Raw genomic sequence first — 20503 nt, forward strand, 5'->3', positions numbered from 1 at the left:
GTCTCAAAGATCTTCTCTACATCTTCCTCTCTTTCTATATGCACCTTCACATCCCGACATGGAGATAAGCTTGATTCTCTCTCTCTCTTTCTCTCTCTGAGCTACAAAATATACAACTCTGTAAATTGGTAGGCATGCATGGAGATTTCCTACTTGATCCCTTGAGTTATAAATCTTTTAAACATTTTGGCCATTTTATTCAAGGAAATCGAGCGATCCAAGCAATCATTTACACTCCTTTAGACCATTTAACATTGTAAGGGTCAGTGATGCATAGCTTCAATTGGCTAATATCCACCAAAAAGATAGCCCTCTAGATGTGATCTAGAATCCTGAAAGAAAACATAGATTTCTTGGTATGTGGATTTCCAACATTTTAAAGACGGCTATAAATATTAGATAGATAAAATTGCGTAGATCATGGTAAATTAATGTAAATCTTCCCTTACACTGTTAGATCATCAAACTTATTCATCCATATTCTTCTCGAGTAAAGCTCTTTGGGTATATATACGTATTATATCAACCTTTTCTCCCCCTATGACCTGAATAGGTCCAAACAGGTTCTTCTTTCTTGTCACACTTAAAAAAAGTCTTTTGGGACTGATTATATCTCCCTGTCTTCTCTGAATATGCTTGTCATCCGAACCAATTTTGTTCTTTCGGATTCCATAATTTCTAACTTCTTCATCACTATCTTTGGTTACAAAACCATGATACTTCTGCTCTTTTTAGTGCGGTATTAGCTTACCTGCAGAGCTACCCTATCAAAAACATTACACTGTTTTGACTCTTATTCTCCAGCTACTTGGTACTTCTCACTGGTTGTGATCGCTCTTCATGAGACATCCTTGAGCATTTCCTTGATCCTTCTTTTTCTTGTAGATTGGCTACCTAATAACCTTACATGCCTGCACCTATTTGCTGCAAATGGCTTCATATGTGCAAGCATGTGGATGTTTTGCATGTTCCTTGTACAAGGAAGCATGTGGATTGCATATCGTAGAGTTTGTAGACTTTGGAGTGTTTATCTAGGGCATTTCCTTTGTTATTGCATTAGCTTGAATCTTGATCTTATGCCTTGGGAAAGATGCATTATATTTGTTGCTCCGTAAATTTCATGTAACATTTTAGAGAAGATGTATGTTGTTTGTTTCATCAATTATTGCAACTGACATAACAAGGTGATGACCAAGCACTTCTTTGGATAGTAGAGCTGTTAGGCTACATTTTCTTATCTTGATGTTACCTTTGTTGCATCAAGGTTTGACAAAATCAACTATATCAAGAAGATACAATTTAGTATGGATGATGTATCTTACTAAGTGAGTAATGTCTTCTGTACTGGGTTGTGCAAATGCATCAGTTTATATTGTGAAGTTTAGCAAACATCTGTTTTCACAACCCATGTTTTTTTTTTTAAAAGCAAACATCTGTTTTCACAACCCATGTTTTTTTTTTTTTGAACAACATATTTTTTGGGGATAACCCATGTTACAAATGCTGGGAGGAGTTTGCTGGGAGAAAAGGATGGTGAGCTGGTGACAATGTCTGTCGAAAATTTGTTCATCAATCTGTTCTGAGGTAACAGTGAAGACTGGGCTTGTTTTAATATTCTGCATGCCCAAGAAGAGAACTCTCTGAGGAAAACAGGGTGAGAGAAAAGTATCTGAAATACTCATGGCAAACAACACCATCCCCTAATTTACTTGTTCGAGTTATCGAACTATTGTTGACGGATAAACAATTTGAAGAAGAATGTGCTTACTGATTTACAAGACTCAACTACCCTATACTTAATCCATATAAGTGATCTGAGGAAAAAAATACTGTAATTTGAGCTTCATTACTATAAATATTCTATAAATGCATGTATGCTAAAAGTGGAAGGGGTGGAAATCATGTCAATGATAGAACACGGAACCTAAAGGTTTCTCTGCTTCCGGGACCTGATATTACATGCAATACTGCTCAAGGTGTGCATTTTTTTTCTTACACTCCAGTCATCATGTTTGGACTCTTTGAATGCCTGTTTTTCTTCCTCTAATATTCTCTATTTTAGGCTACACGCTTATTCCTATCATGGTTGACGTCTCTGTTGTCATATTCTAGATCTGAAGATATTTAAGATATTCTAGGGACAAGTATATACGCATCTTACCTGTATCCTTTTTCTTCCCGTCAATTCACCCTATTTGGACTCATTCAACACCTTTTTTCTTCTGTCAATGTTTTCTATTTAATGCTACGTGCTTATCACCTACCATGGTCGATGTCTGTTGTCAAATTCAAGATATGAAGATATTGCAGGGCCAGATGCCATATACATGTTATAATTAGCTCCAGAAAAATTATACCCCATGCCGCATGCACCACACCAATCACCCAGTCTCTGGGTCTTATTTATTATGTGCTCATCTCAGTAATTGGCCATAGAAAAGGAGCTGATTGGTATGGTGCATAGCCACGTTAGTACACGGCGTAGGGTATAATTTGCCCCCCATGTGGTAAGTTAGCTCTGTGATATGTGCTGTGAACTTCTTGATGGGCACCACATCATCCGATCATGGAGGATGGTTGTTAAATAAGGTGCAGTGGGTCACATTAGGTTTTGTGCCATACTAGGCGCAGATAAATTGAAGTGCTTAGTGGTAAAGATGAGACATGGACAGTGGCTAAATATGGTGAGAACTTCAGCAACTTAATCAGATAAACACATCCTAGATATTTTGCCAAGCTTGACTCTCCTATATTCTACAAGTCTTTGAGCTTTGGCATATGTCCTCATTAGAAGATGACCCAACTTTGGCTCATGTCCCAAGCTCCATAGCTTCCGTTCCAGATAGTTACTTGCATCCACATTTGCACGCATGCTAGAATATTTGAATCTTAGAATCCCTCTGAGAGAAGGGGAGCCCAAATTTGCTAGGCTAAGCTCTGGTTGGTAATTGGGACCATTTTGGATGGAAACCATGTCTTTCTCTGTAGTCATGGGGTTAGTTACATGTTAATTCGCCCGTTTATTTGGTGTGTTTAAGCAGGGTTGAAATGGATGTCTTCAGTTGGTCGTCAGGCCTCCATCCGAGGATGGTTCCATAAGCAAGTTCGGCATTTGGCTGGAATCGTTTCATTGATTTCATGATCATGTCTGGGTTTAGACAAACTTTTTGGACTGAAATTGGTCAGGGCACTGGCGGTATTCTCACGCATTTGTCGTATGGGAACACGTCTGATCCCTAAGAACTAACACCATATAGCAGGCCTGCAACAGATATGAACCTTTTTTTTTGATGAAGTTATATGATCTTCTTAGAAGATGTAACTCAGAGTATACATGTAGATCAAAGACCCATAGAAAGCAAAAGATTAGATTCCCACGAGAAGTCTTCATGTAACCTGGCCGACCTACCAGCAAGCCAATCAGCAATCTTATCAAATGAGACATAAACCTTAGCTGCATATCTTATACAAGCTGCCAATAAAATGGTTCATTTAAAAATGTCAGGAAATTAAGCCAAGCAAAAGAAAAAAAAGAATCCAACAATATAACCGTCAAACCTTCTTATCTTCAATTCTGGTCAACATCTGAAGTGGTTAATCATAAAATAATGGCTCATGAGGACCATCTATGTTGTCACAGTTACCAATCACATCTATTCTTTCTTATCGTATCCATTTATATCAGCTTGACAAAGTACCATATAATCAAGGCATCTAACATTTGCAAACTTGTTCTTGTATGGAAGCCATCCCCAAATATAAAACTTCGACAACTGCTGTAGTTGTTGCTCATCCCAGAAACTCCTACAAGATGAAGAGACATGATTACACAGTTACGCGGACAACCAGCTATGTAGAAACATTCGATTCAGTACTTTTCGTGTTATGCAGGTGGAAGAAAAGGAAAACAGAGTAATCACAACATTAAGAGCTATCGAGGCAGAACCAGAAATACAAACATGAGACTGAATATTTACTTCACAATACTTTTTATGTAAGTTTTAGTTGACCATCCATCACCTTTTTCTGTTCCACCGGAGCTCAGAATCCATCAAACATCAAATAAAGGCATTAGAAGATCTAGCTGCTAAAACAACTACATGAGCATTGGAGCACTCCAGATTGTGTGCATCAGAGCAACTAAACAGATGCTATTTTAACAGGAAAACAAGCTGTACAACAAAGTTATCATCGAGAAATTCTTGGTACAACTGAGGAAGCAGGAAACTTTGCTCCATAAGATTCGGTAGATTGAAAAAAAAAATTGAATTCAATTTTAAATCTACAATCAGAAGACTACATATTTTGCATAAACAAAGAAAATAAAAGAAGACGATTCCAACCCATCTCCACAAATTGAAGAATTAAGTATGATACATAGCAAGTGCCAGTTGATGTTGAAAACTAACAAAATCAGTCAAACCACTAGTCCTTATCACTGATGTCCATATACAAAATGTCTTTGCTTGCCCGCATGCTAAAATTAAACATTTGTCTTCAGAGTCAAAAAAGAAACCAGCATCAAACACTTCAGAAAATTGTTCCTCTGCTGTCACTCCTGTTTCTTTGGTTTTTGAATCTTCACATAAGGAAAGAAACCAAATAGGTGGGCGACCTGGGGTTGCCATCCTAGTTGCTGAGCACGGCAAAACATGAGAAATGTGTTTGCAAAGTATGAGTTGAATCCCATAAGCACATGCCACCAGGCATGACCCTGTGGGTTTATATACCAATGAGAGAGTTTCTTACAGAAGATGCGATCAAACAACCAGCATAGAGTCCCCAAAAGTATTGTTGCCACATAGAGTTTGGCGAGCCGCTTAGCTGCTGTCTCTTTAGTTTGGATGTAATACTTGTACATCCGAGGAATGCAGAGAAGACACAATACAAAGTAATGCACCTTGAATCCTATTTGAAAACGCACCAGTGAATGGACCATGGCAAAGGCAGCACCATAGAGAAACAAGAAAGTAGGCATCGTACTCCTATAGTGCCAATCTGGTGAGTAAAGGACATAAATGTAAAGCAGCATTTCCCATACCATTGGTGTTTCATCACTCTGTTGTAGTCTGAAAGTGGAGTAAAAGGTGATCACATAAACTTAAAGATAAGAGGATTCAATGTTTAGCAGGTTTTCATATTTAACAAAAAATTGTTAATGAAGTGGAATTTAAAAGATTAGGAAACTACTAATTTAATCAAAAATTTATTGTTCAAGTGGCAGTAGAAAGAACATCAGTGGTATTCAAAGCCTAGTGTCCCTAGTGTGGAAAGGACACATGGACTTCTTAGAAAGTCTGTTGCACCAATGCAGGGTACAAGTTCATTTCCAACACCTCTGAGATATCAGATTATACATGTCTAGCATTTTACAATGTCACATAACACCTACCATTACAAATATAAACAAATAAGCACTAGGTCTTTAGGCCTGACATTTGAGGGCAATATAATGAGTTAATATGTTACCACAGATTGTTTTCATGGGCAAAACTGGAATATTGCATTCCCAATTTGTTTGTTATAAATAAGATTTCAACATTCGAATCCAGTCACCACATTCTCCCTCTTAATCGAATCCTAAACTCCCCCATTCCCACAATTTCATCCTCTCCTCTATTAGTAAAACAATATTCAAAATGAATATATACATATACATATACATTTACAAACACACACACACACACACACACACATATATATATATATATATATATATATATATATATATATATATATATATTTACGTCCCTGTTTGTAATCATCAAAATATGCCATTTTTAATATGGGAAAATTCAAAGCATCCAGAGAAAAGTATTATCTAATTAAGCAAATATCCATTACTGGAAAACAAGTGCCTAAATAACTGTGGCCAAATCATACTCCACTTAATGGAGATTTAAAAGCTGCAACCAAGATCAGCAGGTACTTCCGTCCAATTGAGAAAAGTCTTCGACGCCGCTAAGCATACAGACCTGATGAACCCCGCTATGACTGCTAGCCAGACAATATCACCCTTCCTCAAGCCATCCAAATTCTTTTTGGTGGCTGACACAATAGGAATCCTTTAAACATCATCATGCATGACCAGTATATAATGTTCCTAATTCCCCCTAAAATGCTGAACTGAATTTTGGGATATCCACAATCAACTTTGAAGGAAAAAAAACTGTCACTCACACTACATTTACCAATGTATGCTTTATATGAACATTCCAGAAAAGCTACTGTGTGACACCTATACTTTCTAAATAATCAATTTCCAAATGGCGACTTTTCAAAGTCCTGAGCATTTATAAAACTTAAACATGACTGCTAGCCAAACAGCAATATTACCCTTCCTCAAGCCATCCATTTTTTTTTTTGGTGGCTGACAAAATAGGAATCCTTTAAACATCATTCTGCATGACTAGTATATAATGTTCCTAATTCCCCCTAAAATGCTGAACTGCATTTTAGGATATCCACAATCAACTTCGAAGTTAAAAAAAACAGTCACACTATATTTACCAATGTATACTTTATATGGACATTCCAGAAAGGCTACTGTGTGACACCTGTACTTTCTAAATAATCTGGTAAATTTTCAAAGTCCTAAGCATTTATAAAACTTAAACATGCATTCCGAGTCACCTCGTAACAGCCGAAGATTCAAGTTCAAAAGGAGCATAGATAGAAATTAGAATAATGTTGAATGTAACAACAAGGTAAAAGAAACAACAAATAAGGCAAGTTAGAGCTGATTATATTAGTGAGAGAGAGAGAGGGGGGGGGGGGGGGAGGGAAAGTGGGAGAGAGGCATGGTCATGGTTGGATCATTCATTGCCATCTTCAACAACTTTTAAATTATAAAATCTTGATAGTCTCTTGCCCTAGTTTTGGTGGCCATATCAATATCTACCAACCATAACGAAAAAGTGCTTGTTCTATATTTCAACTTTAAAAAAAAAAGAGAAAAAGTTCACAGAGATGCAAACAAAAGGCTATTAGAGCTGACCTTGATGCTTTGATTTTGATCTATTTTTACATAAGAAGTACAACAGTTATCTATCAAGCACAAAAAAGCTGGCAGATGTAAGCATACATCACAACTTAGATAATTTCATACTTATCATAGTGATTTAACTAAACACATCAATCCAATAAGATTGGTTCCTTAAGATTATAACAATCTTCAACTTTGGCAGATGCATTAGATTCAAAACACATGAAAATACATTAGATGGGATCCTTAAAATTATAACAATCTTCAACTTTGGCAGATACATTAGATTCAAAACACGAAGAGAGCAAGCAACAAATCAGATACTAATGGCTTAGATAAGACTCAGATATCTGTGTCAATGAACGCAAATGGCATTAGCTATAATGACTTCGCCAGCACCGGGATAGCACTTTGGAAGGACTGAAATTCATAAATAATGGAAACAATTTGTGCAGACTGATGTATAGCAGGCTAGAGATAGTTTTCTAATTTTATGTCAGCCAAAAAGCAGAGAGATCTACATATAATTTTGGCTTTCCTGTTAGATACATCAGAAGTTTATGGGTAGAAACACCCAACTTTTTCGCCTTATTATTAAGAATTTGAGAGGATGCTGGTAAAATTGGAGGACATAGACATGATGAAGAAAATTGCAAAACTGAACACAATGATCTACAGCAATAACAAAAGAATATTGCAAAATACTGGTCTACAGGGATAAAAAACTTACACATGTTGTAATGTGGCATGAAATATCATGCTCCCGATCGCAAGTATCATATTGGATATATGAAGAACACTAAATCTTTTCTCAAAGCGCTGTCGCAAGGCATTTATAAGTCCAATGAGTGCCAAAAGTATGCAAGGCACATTGGATATAGTGTTGTAAAATTCCGCAATATAAGATGAATGGGTATAGTTTTCCTCGCACAACTCAACAGTTGATGTTACTGGGCCCCAAAAACTTGATACTACCGAATCTGCCATTTCTCTATTAATTAGTTACTGGATTTCAAATTCACATAATGAAGGAACCTTGCGTACAAAGAACGGATGCTAAATCATATGGGTAGCAACAAGATGCACCTGCAGAAAATAAGACAGTTATCTCATAAGCATTCATATAAGAGCATCAATAGTAAATGTAATCTCATATGGAACCATCTGACACCACAAATAAAATGAATCCCCATTAAAAAAAAACTGCAGAAATATCTGATTTCCAAAACATACAAATTCGGCAAGTTGTAGGTTCCCAGCATCTATCTCACTGGAACATGCTTATGGCCATGCCTACAACACTACCAACAATGCACATATAAATATATACTAACTATCAGATACCATCAAGCATTATTACTTTCTAAATACAAGCAACTACAATAATGAGAAACACTTGCTGATATATGTCCATTTTCCACAAAAATCAAAATAACCGTTAAGGAGTTCGAACAAACTTTGTTATTCAACTGCCCCCATATATGGTGTGTATTACCTATCATATTTTTATATGCGTAATACAAAATACATGCATATAGCATTTCAAAACACAATAGATGCAGCACACTTGACACTGGGGTAGCATGATTTCAGACATTGATCATACACAAGCTATAAGTAAAAGCTACAAAGTTGTCACTATGGGTGAAGAGATGAACAAAAGAGAAAAATCCATTTCCATTCCCTGATGTACCAACCAACTAATAGATGTTTCGGCATAAATGCAAATTTTTAACTATTCCATCCACAAGATCTCTCGTGTTCTTGATTTCCTAATCCAAATATCTTTCTTTCCTACTTCCTAGTGTTAATAAAATCTTGTCCAAGACCTAGTAAATATACAATCAAAATAAGAAAAGGCAAAGGGTCTCAACCAAGGTCCGCCGAATCAATACCGGAATCCATATCGGTCGGCGGACAGGTCGGTACGGTACCAGTTCGGTACCGTGCTGACATGGTAGGCTAGGCTGTGCTGGTTTCATATTGGCATGCCCAATTTTTTTTTTATAGAGTTTTCTGCCGCTACTGTACCGACACACAGTACGATTGGGCATGTCGGTTTCGTACTAGCACGTCCAGCTTTTTTTAGAGTTTTTCAAGTTGATTTAATTGGCAATCAATCTTTTTGAACTTTTTCAATAATTTTAAGTCTAATTTGATATTTCTACGATCCCGGTTTAACCTAAATGATGCATGTTATTGTTTTAAAATAATATAAATCATAAAATGATTAGTGAGATGCTGCATGCTACAAGAAGCAACATAAAATATCCTCAAATCAATAGTGAGGTGAAAAATATAAAACAATACAATCAATTACATATATTTAAAGCACAACATACACACCGATCTAAAATCTCGTCGAGTGGCAATGCCTCTCGTAGATATCCGGATCATTAGCATAGTCAGGAGGCACATCAACCCACCCTTCTAACTAAGCGGCGTTGTAGTCTTGTATGCTCATCCCATAAGAAATGCGCTCCAAATTATTTTGCAAATTTCGAGCTATTTTTTCAACCCCCCCCCCACAATTTTTTTTTGAAGAAATGAGATAAAAAAGAGAAAGCACACCCTATTTAGGCCTGGATCTTCCTTCAATCATGCTGAATTAGTGTGATTTTCGTCGTGAGGAAAAGAAAAAAAGCCAGAGATCTTAGAAACGATGTTGGAAAGACCTTCTCAGGCCTGCCTTCCTAACATATTTTAATCAGCAAATAAAGAAAGGGGAGGAGGCCCAGTTGAGAACCGGGTCGACTTCGGTTCGCACCAAGTTCGAACAATTGGCCAGTTTTGAACGGTTTCGGTTCGGTTCTGGCCTTGTTCGGTCAGTGTTGGTTGGTCCGGAACTGGTTCCAGCCGGTTTAGGGCCGGAACCGGTTTCAATAGGCGAACCGACCCGGTTTTCCACTAGGTCGGCTTGGTACGAGCAGAACTGGGCGGGTCGGGCCGGTTTGGCCTTCCTTGGTCTCAACCTTCCATGTAATCTAAAATGTGAAGGAGAGAATATCACAAAAATGTTTGACCAAACAAAAATATATGAGATCACACTTAAAGGAAATATTCTTTTAACATAATTTAAGACCCAAAGTAAAGAATGTTGCAAAACATAATAGGAAATTAGAAAAACATGAGATCACACTAAAAAGAATCGTTATTTCAACTTTTAAGAGAAAGTTTCCTCAATAACCAAACTTCGCACCCCACTACAAGTGGAAGTATACTCTCAATTTTTTTTATCATCCTACAACAATATCAAATAATTTCAAGCTAACACCCAATAGTATTCCCCCAAAAAAGAAATGCACCACTAGAATAACAATATCAGAGTGTGTTATTGGAATTTTACATGAAGAAAAGTCTTGACTTCCACTAGCCAAAGACAATCCTGGTAACCCTGTGAACAGGGTTCCCTCCAACAGGGACCGCCTAAAAATTCTCATTCAAATATTTAGCAGGTGGCTGGATCAGAACTTGAGTGACAATCAATAGTTTCTTTCTTCCAATATGAGATCATTCCCTCAAGAGGAAGAACCCTATATACTCCATGAAGAAGAGCACATATAAGATTTAACATAAACTGTTCCATTGATCATCTACCTCTATATTTCTGTTCAGAACAATCATGGAAAGCAAGTGAAAAAGGCGGTCAACTGCTACAATCTCATCATCACAACGGACTAGGAAAGTTCCCATGAACCCACAAAGGATTTATATCTACAGAAAAAAATAATCTTGTGTGCATACCGAACACCAGATCTCATTTCATCAAAAAGCAGAAAAATTCCAAAATTCCATAACAAGGTCACCATGTTAATCAAATCCCATGCTTAGATATAGTAGGCTCAAATCAAGAGGCTCAACAAACTTAGCAAAGTTCAAATCACCACTAAGGTGGGGGGGGGGGGGGGGAGAGAGAGAGAGAGAGAGAGAGAGAGAGAGAAATTAAACTTCATGAAAGAAGACACATAATTGGGTTTTCAGGAGATAGTAAGAAGCAAATTTGATGACCAATTTTCAAAAGGTGCTAGATCTAATTTCCTATCAGATTTTAAGCAAGAAAAAGAGAACAAGTTTGATCAAGCCCCATGAAAATGGAGCCCAATCTGGTGAAGAAACACACCAAGCAGCAGAATAAAGAGTGAGACCGTCAATTTTCTCTAACTTAAAAGGGCTGCACAATAAATTAAACCCTTAAATCTAGATTTAACCTATATCATTTATTAAATTATAATGATTCTTATTCTTGAACCAAAGTTATGGCCAGAGAAAACAATGAAGATATTTATATCCAAAATCCAATCATAGCACATTCAAGTTGTCATAACTTGGTCCAAACAAGCTATTATAGGTTCTAGCACGTCCATCCAAGTGAGTCTAAAAGCAACCATATAACAGATATTTAAATCCCTAGTTATGGACCCAAACGGCTATGGTTGAAAGGACTTGAAACTGTATTTAGAGTATTACTATACTATTAAATTTCAATCTAAGACTCAACTGCCCTAGTTTGCATCAGGATCTATCTTATCCTAGGAAGAGTAATAAAGGGGTCTCAAGAAAGATATTTCAGGGACGAAATACTGATAACTAAGAATAGGTTTCTCTCTCCACCATCCCATTAGAACTCCTATGGTCTCAATTCTATATTGTTTTACAACTTTGGAACATTAATAAAAATTTGTCAGCAAGCAGTAAATAACAATTTGAAACCAACAAGGGAAACAGAGGTTAGACAATATGCCATGATCCCATCCCATATTGAATTGGGAAGTAAATCACCAGAGGACCACAAAACAGAAATGGAAATTTAACACACATAAAAAAGGATCACAAACAATAGAACTCTTCCAGCAGATAGCAAGCCTCTTCAAATAAAAATGAACATGTAGACTAATATTTACCCATAAAAATTTAGCCTCCAAAACTAATATTTTATAAAAATTTCTTCTATCATCCCAAACTACAGAGCCAACCATGAGGAAGAATTCTCAAATTCTTCAAGAACTGTTATGAGACATCAGATAATTTCAATCTGTAATTGAAGACTCTAGATCAACCAATTGAGAGGATACTTTGAACAACTACAAAATTTAACAGCATGGCATCCAAGCCAAAGTATAAATTACGATTAAGTAAACTAAATCCTAGTGCTCCTCTAACCAGATGTTGCACTTATTTCATTTTTTTACACGTTTTAAACAAAATTCATATGGAACCTTTCCTGAATTACAGTTCATACAAAGGTTTCTTCTTTGACAGTGAAGCTCTGCTCTGAAGGTAAAAAAGCTATCAGTACAATATAAATATTCCCATCAATAACCTATCCACATATTGTCCCCAAATTTCTATCCAAAATAGCCATAACAAACAATTGAAGAAAGTTGATCAACTTCTTTGAAGAATATCCTCATCACAAAGACCATCAGGGGAGATAAAGCACACTCCTTAAACCCATAAGTTGAGCATTAGAGCTAATTTCAATCAAACCAAAAATATGCAATATTTAAACCTAAGGCTTACGCCTCTTCCACACCAATTCTCTATGCTATAATATACTGATGATACCCAAAAACTAGAAGGCCACTATAAGCACTTCTCAGAACCAGTAATCAAGCAAAATACCTAATCTTAATCACATGTGGCTATTCTATATCTCAGCCTCATACTTAAACAGCCTCTCAGGAAGCAACTCTCTTTGCTTCAATGCATCAATAAATCTAAAACACTTTGATTTCCTTCAAATCTGAAAAAAATAAAAAACAAAAAAAAAACACAGTTTGATTTCCAAGGACTGCAGTAGTTGAAGACTGGGGGGATTCAGATGATATCTGGATAGGCCCGCATCACAAATTAGAATAAGAACAATAAGGAAACAACTAGAGAATCTCCAATCGGAAACAGAAAATTAGGGTTTTTTTTTGACAGATAGTATACCTCAAAAAGATGCCTTGAAGGATTAAAAGTAAAGGGTTCTACGGGACCAGCTAGGGTTTAAAACATCTCAATGACTCGACGACAAAATTTCCTAGGATAACAAAATATAAAGACACGTGCTGGTCACATGAAGATCACGTGAGATTGGACGATTCGGACTTGGATTCCAAGAACCTGAAATATTGGACATGTTGCTATGTCTAAAGGTAGTGGGACCAACTGTATCCACAGAAACAGGGCAAATTAGCCTTCAGTTTATCCAACTTAACCCAAACTTGGAAAGAAACTTGTCAAATTCTAATTTGCTTCCAAACATAGTGAGGGCTACAGGTGTGTGACATAGGGTCCAGCTAAAGATTAACCAAAATCTGACATATCAAAAATCTTTAGAATATTTTCCGGCCAGGCTTGTTTTATGCAAATCCCCAGAAACGACCATCATTAGCCATAATAAAAGAAAAACAAAAGCAGAAATAGCAGCAGTACTCAGACCACTTATTTTTTTGGTAAACATAAATTAATGTTCATTAGACATAACATACGTACGGCAACCTCTTTACACACTAGAATGTTATAAGCTATAATGATATTGGTCAAATTTGCAATAACATCAATACAATGCATTATACCACGTATGATCATATATCATATATCATTCAAGTTTTCATTTAAAGTTTTCATGAAGTAAATTTCTAACTAAAATAGGAATATAATCATGATTTTCATGAATAAAAGCACGGCACATACCATCATGAGCTGATAAAGGATAACAACAGCCAACAAGCAACAACCAGATCCAAAAAGGACAGGAACAAAGGAAACACAGCAAGCCCTAGTTTCAAAACTCTAAATCTAAATACAGTCAATAAAGTTTGAACCCAATTCCTTTAACAGAAGATCTAAACAAATTCCTTTAACAGAAGATCTAAACAAAGGAAACGCACTAACCTTGCCCCGATCTCCGAAATCCAACCGGACTCAACTTATAACACTTGATGAACCAAATCCTTCCATTCTCTCTTCTTTTAAGCTGCCCATAAGGCGATTGGCTTATCCTAGCAAATCAATCCATGCCTATAACACTCAAATTTCAAAAAATTTACATTAAAAAAAAAGTTTTGGAGACAACTCACTTCCTTAGATTCCATCTTTAATTTCCCACCGATCCCACGACCAACTCGGTCAAAAAAGAAATCTCCCCGTAGGGATGATACCATGCCGAATCTAATCATTGCAATGTCATCTTTTTTTTCTCATAATAATCCGAAAGAGAAAGAGAGATACCTGGGTTAAGACCGGCCACTTGCGGCGTCTCCTCGATGTCTCGTGAGAACCCTAGCAGTCGATGGGAATCACGGACACTGGGAAGAGTGTAGGATTGTTTTATGCTACACGGCAAGCGGCCGGTTTCCCTCAACCGGTTGGACTCCACCTCAGGTCCGGTCCATGATTGCTTCGGCCGGTTTTCGACGGAACCAAAGACCTCGGAGATCGAGGACTCGACCGGTTTAGTTGGCCGGTCCGGTCAAAAGTAGAACTAGAAGCGGCCACGGCTATAATTTAGAGGTCCCTCTCTCTCAAAAGTTTATTGGGCTTTTCTTCTTTCCAGCCTGAGCTCGGATCTCGGATCTCGGATCTCGGAATCGCTTCATACTTCACTTGTCTAATCCACCGATCGACGCTGTAAGCTCTCCTTCCCAGCATTTTCCTTGGTGTTTTAAGAAAATTGGTATCCGTGCATGATTTCGATCTGTTCTCGCTGTTTTGAGAGAAATTTTTTTGTGGTATAAATAAATTCTCTGTGATATGATATGGTTATTGTGCTATTCTTTTCGATGTGGGAGAATCTTCTTCATCTTTTTTTATGTTTAAATTTCATTTGCTTATTCCTTTGGATCGAAATGGTTCTGATGGGTTTGGAGGGATTAGGGGCAGATTGCTACGATGGCTTCGGATTTATTACTAAACATGTTCCTGAGGTTTGGATCTGGAGCTAAGGGAAAGTAAAGCGGGGGAAAAGAAAAGGTTGTTCCCACTAAGAAAATTAGATAATGTATAAAAAGGAAAGAGGAAGGGAGAAAGTTCGCATTTCCGTTTAACTAAAACAAGATCAAGTTGGTAGTTGAGCAACATTATGGTTCCAGAATAATAGGATCCATAATTGTTACATTGAGAACCAGCTACAGACATGCATGTGTACATTCATGTGTGTGTTGAAGTGGCTGCTTCGATTTATTGGTGATTGGCGCAGCTAAGAACTGCTAAGTATCTTGCTCATAGGCAAATGATCGTGTTAGAGGTCAGTCATAAAGGGTATGTTTTTTGACATCAGTCCCACTAGTGTGAGCTTTCAAAGGTTTCTTCTCTGCATCTTCAGTTGCAATGAGTAACTTTACCTATATATAGGCTACACTACTACTTATTTGTAAATGGAAGGCTTGCTTTGCATCAGTAAAGCACAAAATAATTGAGGACGTAGCATAAGATGTATAACCTCATTGTTTCTTGATTCCATTAAGGTCTTTTGGTATTTTTGAGATGATGCGAGATATGTAGAATGTGTTAAAGTTGTCACTTTGGAGTGGCATCCAAAGATACGATATTCTATTAATTATTCTGTACAGCATGAAAATTTTCTGAATATGTAAGTGGAGCAATGAAAACAGTATTCTTTTATCAATGATTCTAGTGATAAAGGAGGAGGGAACTTACCCAAAAGAAAAAAAGAAGATGTGATTTTTTATGATAAAATTGGTGACATGCTTGTTGCTTATAGTTTAGATAATTAAAAAAAAAGGGTATGCTAGTCAAGCACCAAAATCAGTGGCCATGAAGTGGCAAATGGACCTGTATTTTTTTCGTGTTTAGTTTGAATAAGTTTCTTTTAAAGAATCTGGTCCTTCACAAAATCGCATGATAAAGAATTCTTGTCGTTTATGGTATATTGTGGTGATCATTAGGGGTGTAAACGAGCCAAACATGAGTGAGCTGGCCCCAGCTCAATCTAAGGTCAAAATGTTATGGGGACTCGAGCTCATTTCAAGTTGGGATGGGAGCTGACTTAAGCTTGGCTCATTGTTGACCCTGGTCCCATGTCGTTTTTATTGGTAGATCTTTATCAAGAAAAGAAAAACCCATGTCATTGCACCTGTTGTTGGGGTATATACGAAGAAGGAGAAGGTGGTGTGGACCTACTCATACAGGTTTGGGATTTTGGAACCCGAGGGCATGGAGTTTTTAATGGTTTAGAATTAAGATTTAAAAGTGGAGAGAAAATAGGAAGTTGACAGAGGTTAGGGCTTGTGACTAGTGCACTTTTGGAGAGAGGAATTGCTTGGGGGCTAGAGCAACATTTGGAAAAAAATTTAGGTGATCTAAACTGTTTAGAATGCAATCTAGCAGTTTGTATGCTTTCTTTTTTTCCCTGACAACTATTTGGCCATAATGGATAGACATAGAGTGTCAGTTGCTTGACTTCCTAGTTTATAGGTTATAACCACTCCCGCCTTAAATTACATCTACATCTAAGAAGAGAGAATTAGACCTTCCACATTTGGAAGTGTATTTATCACACATTATCAAATAATACTTGTTGCTGCTGGGAATCGGCCCGACCAAGGCATGCAGTTGGCTGAGCTCCTGGAGAGCTTAGACGATCGGCTACTCAAACTATAAAGATCAGCTGAAGATCGCGATGTGTCTTTAAGGTGGCGATGTGGTAGTTGCTATGCTTGGGTGGCGATGGCTCTGATGCCGGTCACTCCCAAGGTGGTGCTGAGCAGAGGCGATCATGCTCGGACCTTTGCTTCAGCGCCGCATTCGACCTGAAATAGCAATGACAGAGATGTCCTCTTGCCGGAGAGTATCCAATAGGAGACCTTCTGATACCTAAGTCGGACTCTCAAATAACAACGAAGGTATTATGAGAGCGGTAGAGTGGTGGCACGAGAGTGTAAAAGGGCTTGAAAGTATTTACTTAAAGGTCCTCTGAGGGTCGCTAAAAAGTTTGGGCGTGTGGATTGGCCGTTTTGGTAACTGATTGCATCTTGCATGCTCGTCACGTGGTTTTGGAAATCATTTGCAATTGTAGCCGAGCTGTCGCCAGCTAGGAGAAAGTTTGAAATTTGAAGAGCTCTGCACACGCATTTGGGGTAGGCCATATGGCGGACTTTGACTAGTTTATCGAAGGCTTCGTGGCGAGCTCTCATTGGTTGGTCTGCCACATCGGCTGTGGTCAGCTTCAAGGTGTATCAATACTAAATTTTTAAATCTAAAAGAGATCACATCTATTCAAATTAAATATCATGTGGTCAACAACAGTAGAATTTTGAGCTGCATCGAGCTGATAATGAGTGTGCTTGGCCTAGCTCGTGTTCAAGTCGTTCATTTTTTGCTTGTCCTCGGCTTGTTTACTATTCAAGCTAGCTGAATTTTGAGCAGAACACAAGTTGCGTGCAATTGGCTCTTTTGTTTGACATTCCTAGTGATCACAATGCCAGGGCAAGGAAACACGGACATCAGCATCCATCAAGTGGCACTTACAATCTAATTTGTTTCATCAAGTTGATACTTGTTTAAAGAATGTAGCCCTTTAAGGATATTAGTAGAAAATTGAAATTGTTGCTTATGTTTTGTGATTAATTGTAATGGTGAGTATGATGGTTGACCAATATAATTGGGCAGGTAGCACTTGAATAAGTAATCAGCTGTGAGAAGATGAGAGTAATTGATCCTTGTACCAAGATTAAAGGCATTGGCACTTGTGACATTTCAAGGCAGAACATATGAGAGCATGTTGTATAATAGTAACATCCAGGGCATCCAATGATGGCAACCACTAATAGCATTTTTTTTTGGTGCCATACTCAAGATGCAAGCCTTTCCAACAATATATGTTTACTATGTGTATCAAAATATGGTTAATCAAAGTAAAAGGGTATGTTACAAGTAACTCTTAAACTTATGTTTTCATATATTAGTGGCAAAGTCCTATAGGACTGAAGCCAAAACTGACACTGAGTTTTAAAACATTGGATGCATTCCTACTGGAAAGCCCGTTCTTTCGTTCAATGTCCTGAAACAAGCAGTTCTACCAGATTTGGCATTATTAGCTGTTATTTGTAAGTAGGCACATGCTGTGATAGCCACTTCCACTTACCAAATTTTGATGATTGTACTTTTTTTGGTAGTTATTAATCTGGATTTTTACTTTTGGTAGATAAACAAGCCTTATTAGTTTGAACAGTGGTACTTTTCTTAGACCAAATCCTCTTCATTAAAAACTGTATTCCTCCATGCCTCACAGACATCACAAAACACTAGATGGGATTAGCTGTCTTTGAATCACCACCTTCCTCTAAATGATGCATGTTGAGCACTGATTGCAATACAATAGGAATTATGATGCTAGTTAATTGTAAAAAGTCTTCTGCTTGAAGCCCGTCTTGGTTTTACATTATATTGAAATTCATATAGCTTAGAGATGATCAGTTTCAGAGTTTAGCATGATATGCTCACATTATCTCATCAATAGCTGTTGCTCATCCCACTTTTTTTAATTTGTACAACTGCCACAAGTTCTTTGGCGCTACTTTCTCCCCTAAATGTGTCCTTGTTTCATTTCCATTCTATTTATGCAATTTGTTTGAGTTGAGACCTTAGATCATCAGGTCCAGACATAGAGAGTGCTTCCAGTTTGGTTAGCGACAGTGTAAAATTTTCAAATCTTGGAATCCCAGATTCATAGGGACTACTTATTTTTTGAGTGGATATGGACTTAGATTATTTTATTTCATTCTCGATTCTTTTTCCATATCTTGATGAGATAAAAATTGACTAGTTAAGGATCTATGAGTATTGATAGCTAACCTATCAAGCCTCAAATTCTCCACTCAAATAAAGAACCCACTATCATTGTCAGTGTTCATGAGCTCTTGCCCCAAGTTAAAGGGGCTATAGCTTGTTAGCAGTTATAGTTGTGGTTAACAGATTTGATACCATAAGGTCGCCTTCTTTCTAGTAAAGGTATCAATTTACTTTAAATTTTATACAATTTACTTTACATTTTATAGTGAGCATATCAGAAACTTTCTCACATTCTAAGACCATCTTTATTTCCCTTTGCAAGGCCATGCTCATAATAGGTACTTTGACATTTATTTCTTCTTAGCTAATTCTGAGGTCTAGTTCCCTCTAAAGTATAGTCCAGATTTTGATGTGTAATTCTGCATGGATAAATGTTCATCCTCTCTTACAATGCCTTGGCCTCTTGTTGTCGTATCTATTTAGGATTTCTTCAAATTCTTTGCAGCTCAAAATTATTTCTCTAGTGAAGCCTGGGCAGCCTGTAACGACTACTGAGCTAGTTCATAATGAAGAAAGGCATGGTGATATTTAAGTCTAATCCTTTTCTACTTTTAGTTGATTAAACTCATCACTGGTTGTGCGGTTCATCAGATATGTTGAATTTATGCCAGCATCAGTCATTTAGCTTACTGAGCACTGGATGGGATAATCATGCCCGTATAAATAATAACAGGGCTGACATGGAAGTCCTTATCCACATCATGAAGAATAATTTCAGCCTTTTTTAGATGCCTGTGTATATGTGGGTTGTCTGTCACCAGTAGCCTTTTTCTGGATTTCTTTAGGGATCTTTGAACAAATATAGTATGCTAGGGCTATCTTGATCAATTTTTATAATGTTTTTTGTGGCATCGTTGCTGTTGTAACCACCAATTATCACATTATTCATTCATAAAATTAGTTGACATGATTATAGATAGCTCTCATCGCATTATTTATTCGGCCATAACATCTAAGGCATCAATAATAATGAAAAATGATACCCGCATGATGCATGGGGAGATAGTGAAAATATAAAAATAAATTTATATAATAGAATAATAAATACCTTCTTGGAAAAATAGAATGAAAATAAATTATAAGTGAAATGTATTTAATAATTAATTATCATTTTGGTTCCAACATCTCATTAATAAAAATATTGGCACTCATGGGAAAGATAAATTCCAACTTTGTTTCATTTTTTTCCCCCTAATTTCGTGGAAGGCAATATTCCTGAAAGGAAATTTTTTTCCTTTGCGTGCATGAGGAAAATTTCTCTGAAAGGAAAATTTTCATAATTAATGGCTTTCTAAAATAATTCTAAATTTGATTTATTTTTTCGGGCATGCATGCATGGATTCTAAACAATGAATTATTTTTTTTAAAAAAATAATTAAGAAGAGTTCAGTTCAAATTTGAATTTATTTTATTTTTTTCTTCTACATGCATGAAATTAGTTAACGACTTTCTAAAATAACTCTAAATTTATTTTTTTTTTTATATGCAGACTCTAATGGGCTAACAATTCGGCTTTCTAAAATAATTCTAATTTTTTTTTTTTTGTGTATTGACTTTGAATGGTCAATATTTTTTTCTAAAATAATTAAGAAGTGGAGGATAATATTCCTAAAAGGAAATATTTTCTAATTAACTTTAACATGACTTTCTAACATAATTAACAGCTTTCTATAAGAACTCTAAATTTGATTAAAAATAATTAAGAAGAGTCTCATTAAA

At 36.7% G+C, this 20503-nt stretch overlaps 1 protein-coding gene and 1 long non-coding RNA gene across 8 annotated transcripts; one reads left to right on the forward strand and one right to left on the reverse strand.

Annotated features, from left to right (window-relative positions):
* Positions 1–4212: 4212 nt before the first annotated feature.
* On the reverse strand, positions 4213–14303 carry LOC103703623 (alkaline ceramidase). 5 transcript variants are annotated; one of them, XM_008786532.5, is made up of 4 exons: positions 14204–14292; positions 13868–13993; positions 7716–8071; positions 4213–5069 (listed from the first exon to the last, which is right to left on the reverse strand). In XM_008786532.5, exons 3-4 carry the CDS (start codon positions 7970–7972, stop codon positions 4553–4555), a joined length of 774 nt encoding a protein of 257 aa, XP_008784754.3. In that variant the 5' UTR covers positions 7973–8071; positions 13868–13993; positions 14204–14292; the 3' UTR covers positions 4213–4552. The 5 variants fall into 5 exon arrangements, with proteins under 5 accessions (XP_008784754.3, XP_008784757.3, XP_008784756.3 ...); XM_008786535.6 differs by having other exon boundaries at positions 13868–13974; positions 14204–14275; XM_008786534.6 differs by having other exon boundaries at positions 13868–14001; positions 14204–14275.
* Positions 14304–14357: 54 nt separating this feature from the next.
* Positions 14358–19511, forward strand: LOC103703622 (uncharacterized). Of its 3 annotated transcripts, none has more exons than XR_603467.6 (2): positions 14358–14602; positions 19230–19511. It is a non-coding gene; the product is annotated as an uncharacterized LOC103703622 (long non-coding RNA). The 3 variants fall into 3 exon arrangements; XR_015967903.2 differs by lacking the exon at positions 19230–19511 and adding an exon at positions 17419–17949; XR_005509165.3 differs by lacking the exon at positions 19230–19511 and adding an exon at positions 17603–17949.
* Positions 19512–20503: the final 992 nt, after the last annotated feature.

The sequence above is a fragment of the Phoenix dactylifera genome, chromosome 8 (assembly GCF_051530095.1).
Source record: "Phoenix dactylifera cultivar Ajwa chromosome 8, Ajwa_hap1_PhDact_Kaust_v1.1, whole genome shotgun sequence".
Taxonomy (NCBI): domain Eukaryota; kingdom Viridiplantae; phylum Streptophyta; class Magnoliopsida; order Arecales; family Arecaceae; genus Phoenix; species Phoenix dactylifera.

Coding starts and splice junctions, on each gene's coding strand:
- LOC103703623 (XM_008786533.6), bottom strand. CDS start 7,972: ATGGCAGATTCGGTAGTATCAAGTTTTTGGGGCCCAGTAACATCAACT. Junction 5,070..7,715: donor CATGCCACATTACAACATGT/GTAAGTTTTTTA, acceptor CTCCACTTTCAG/ACTACAACAGAGTGATGAAA.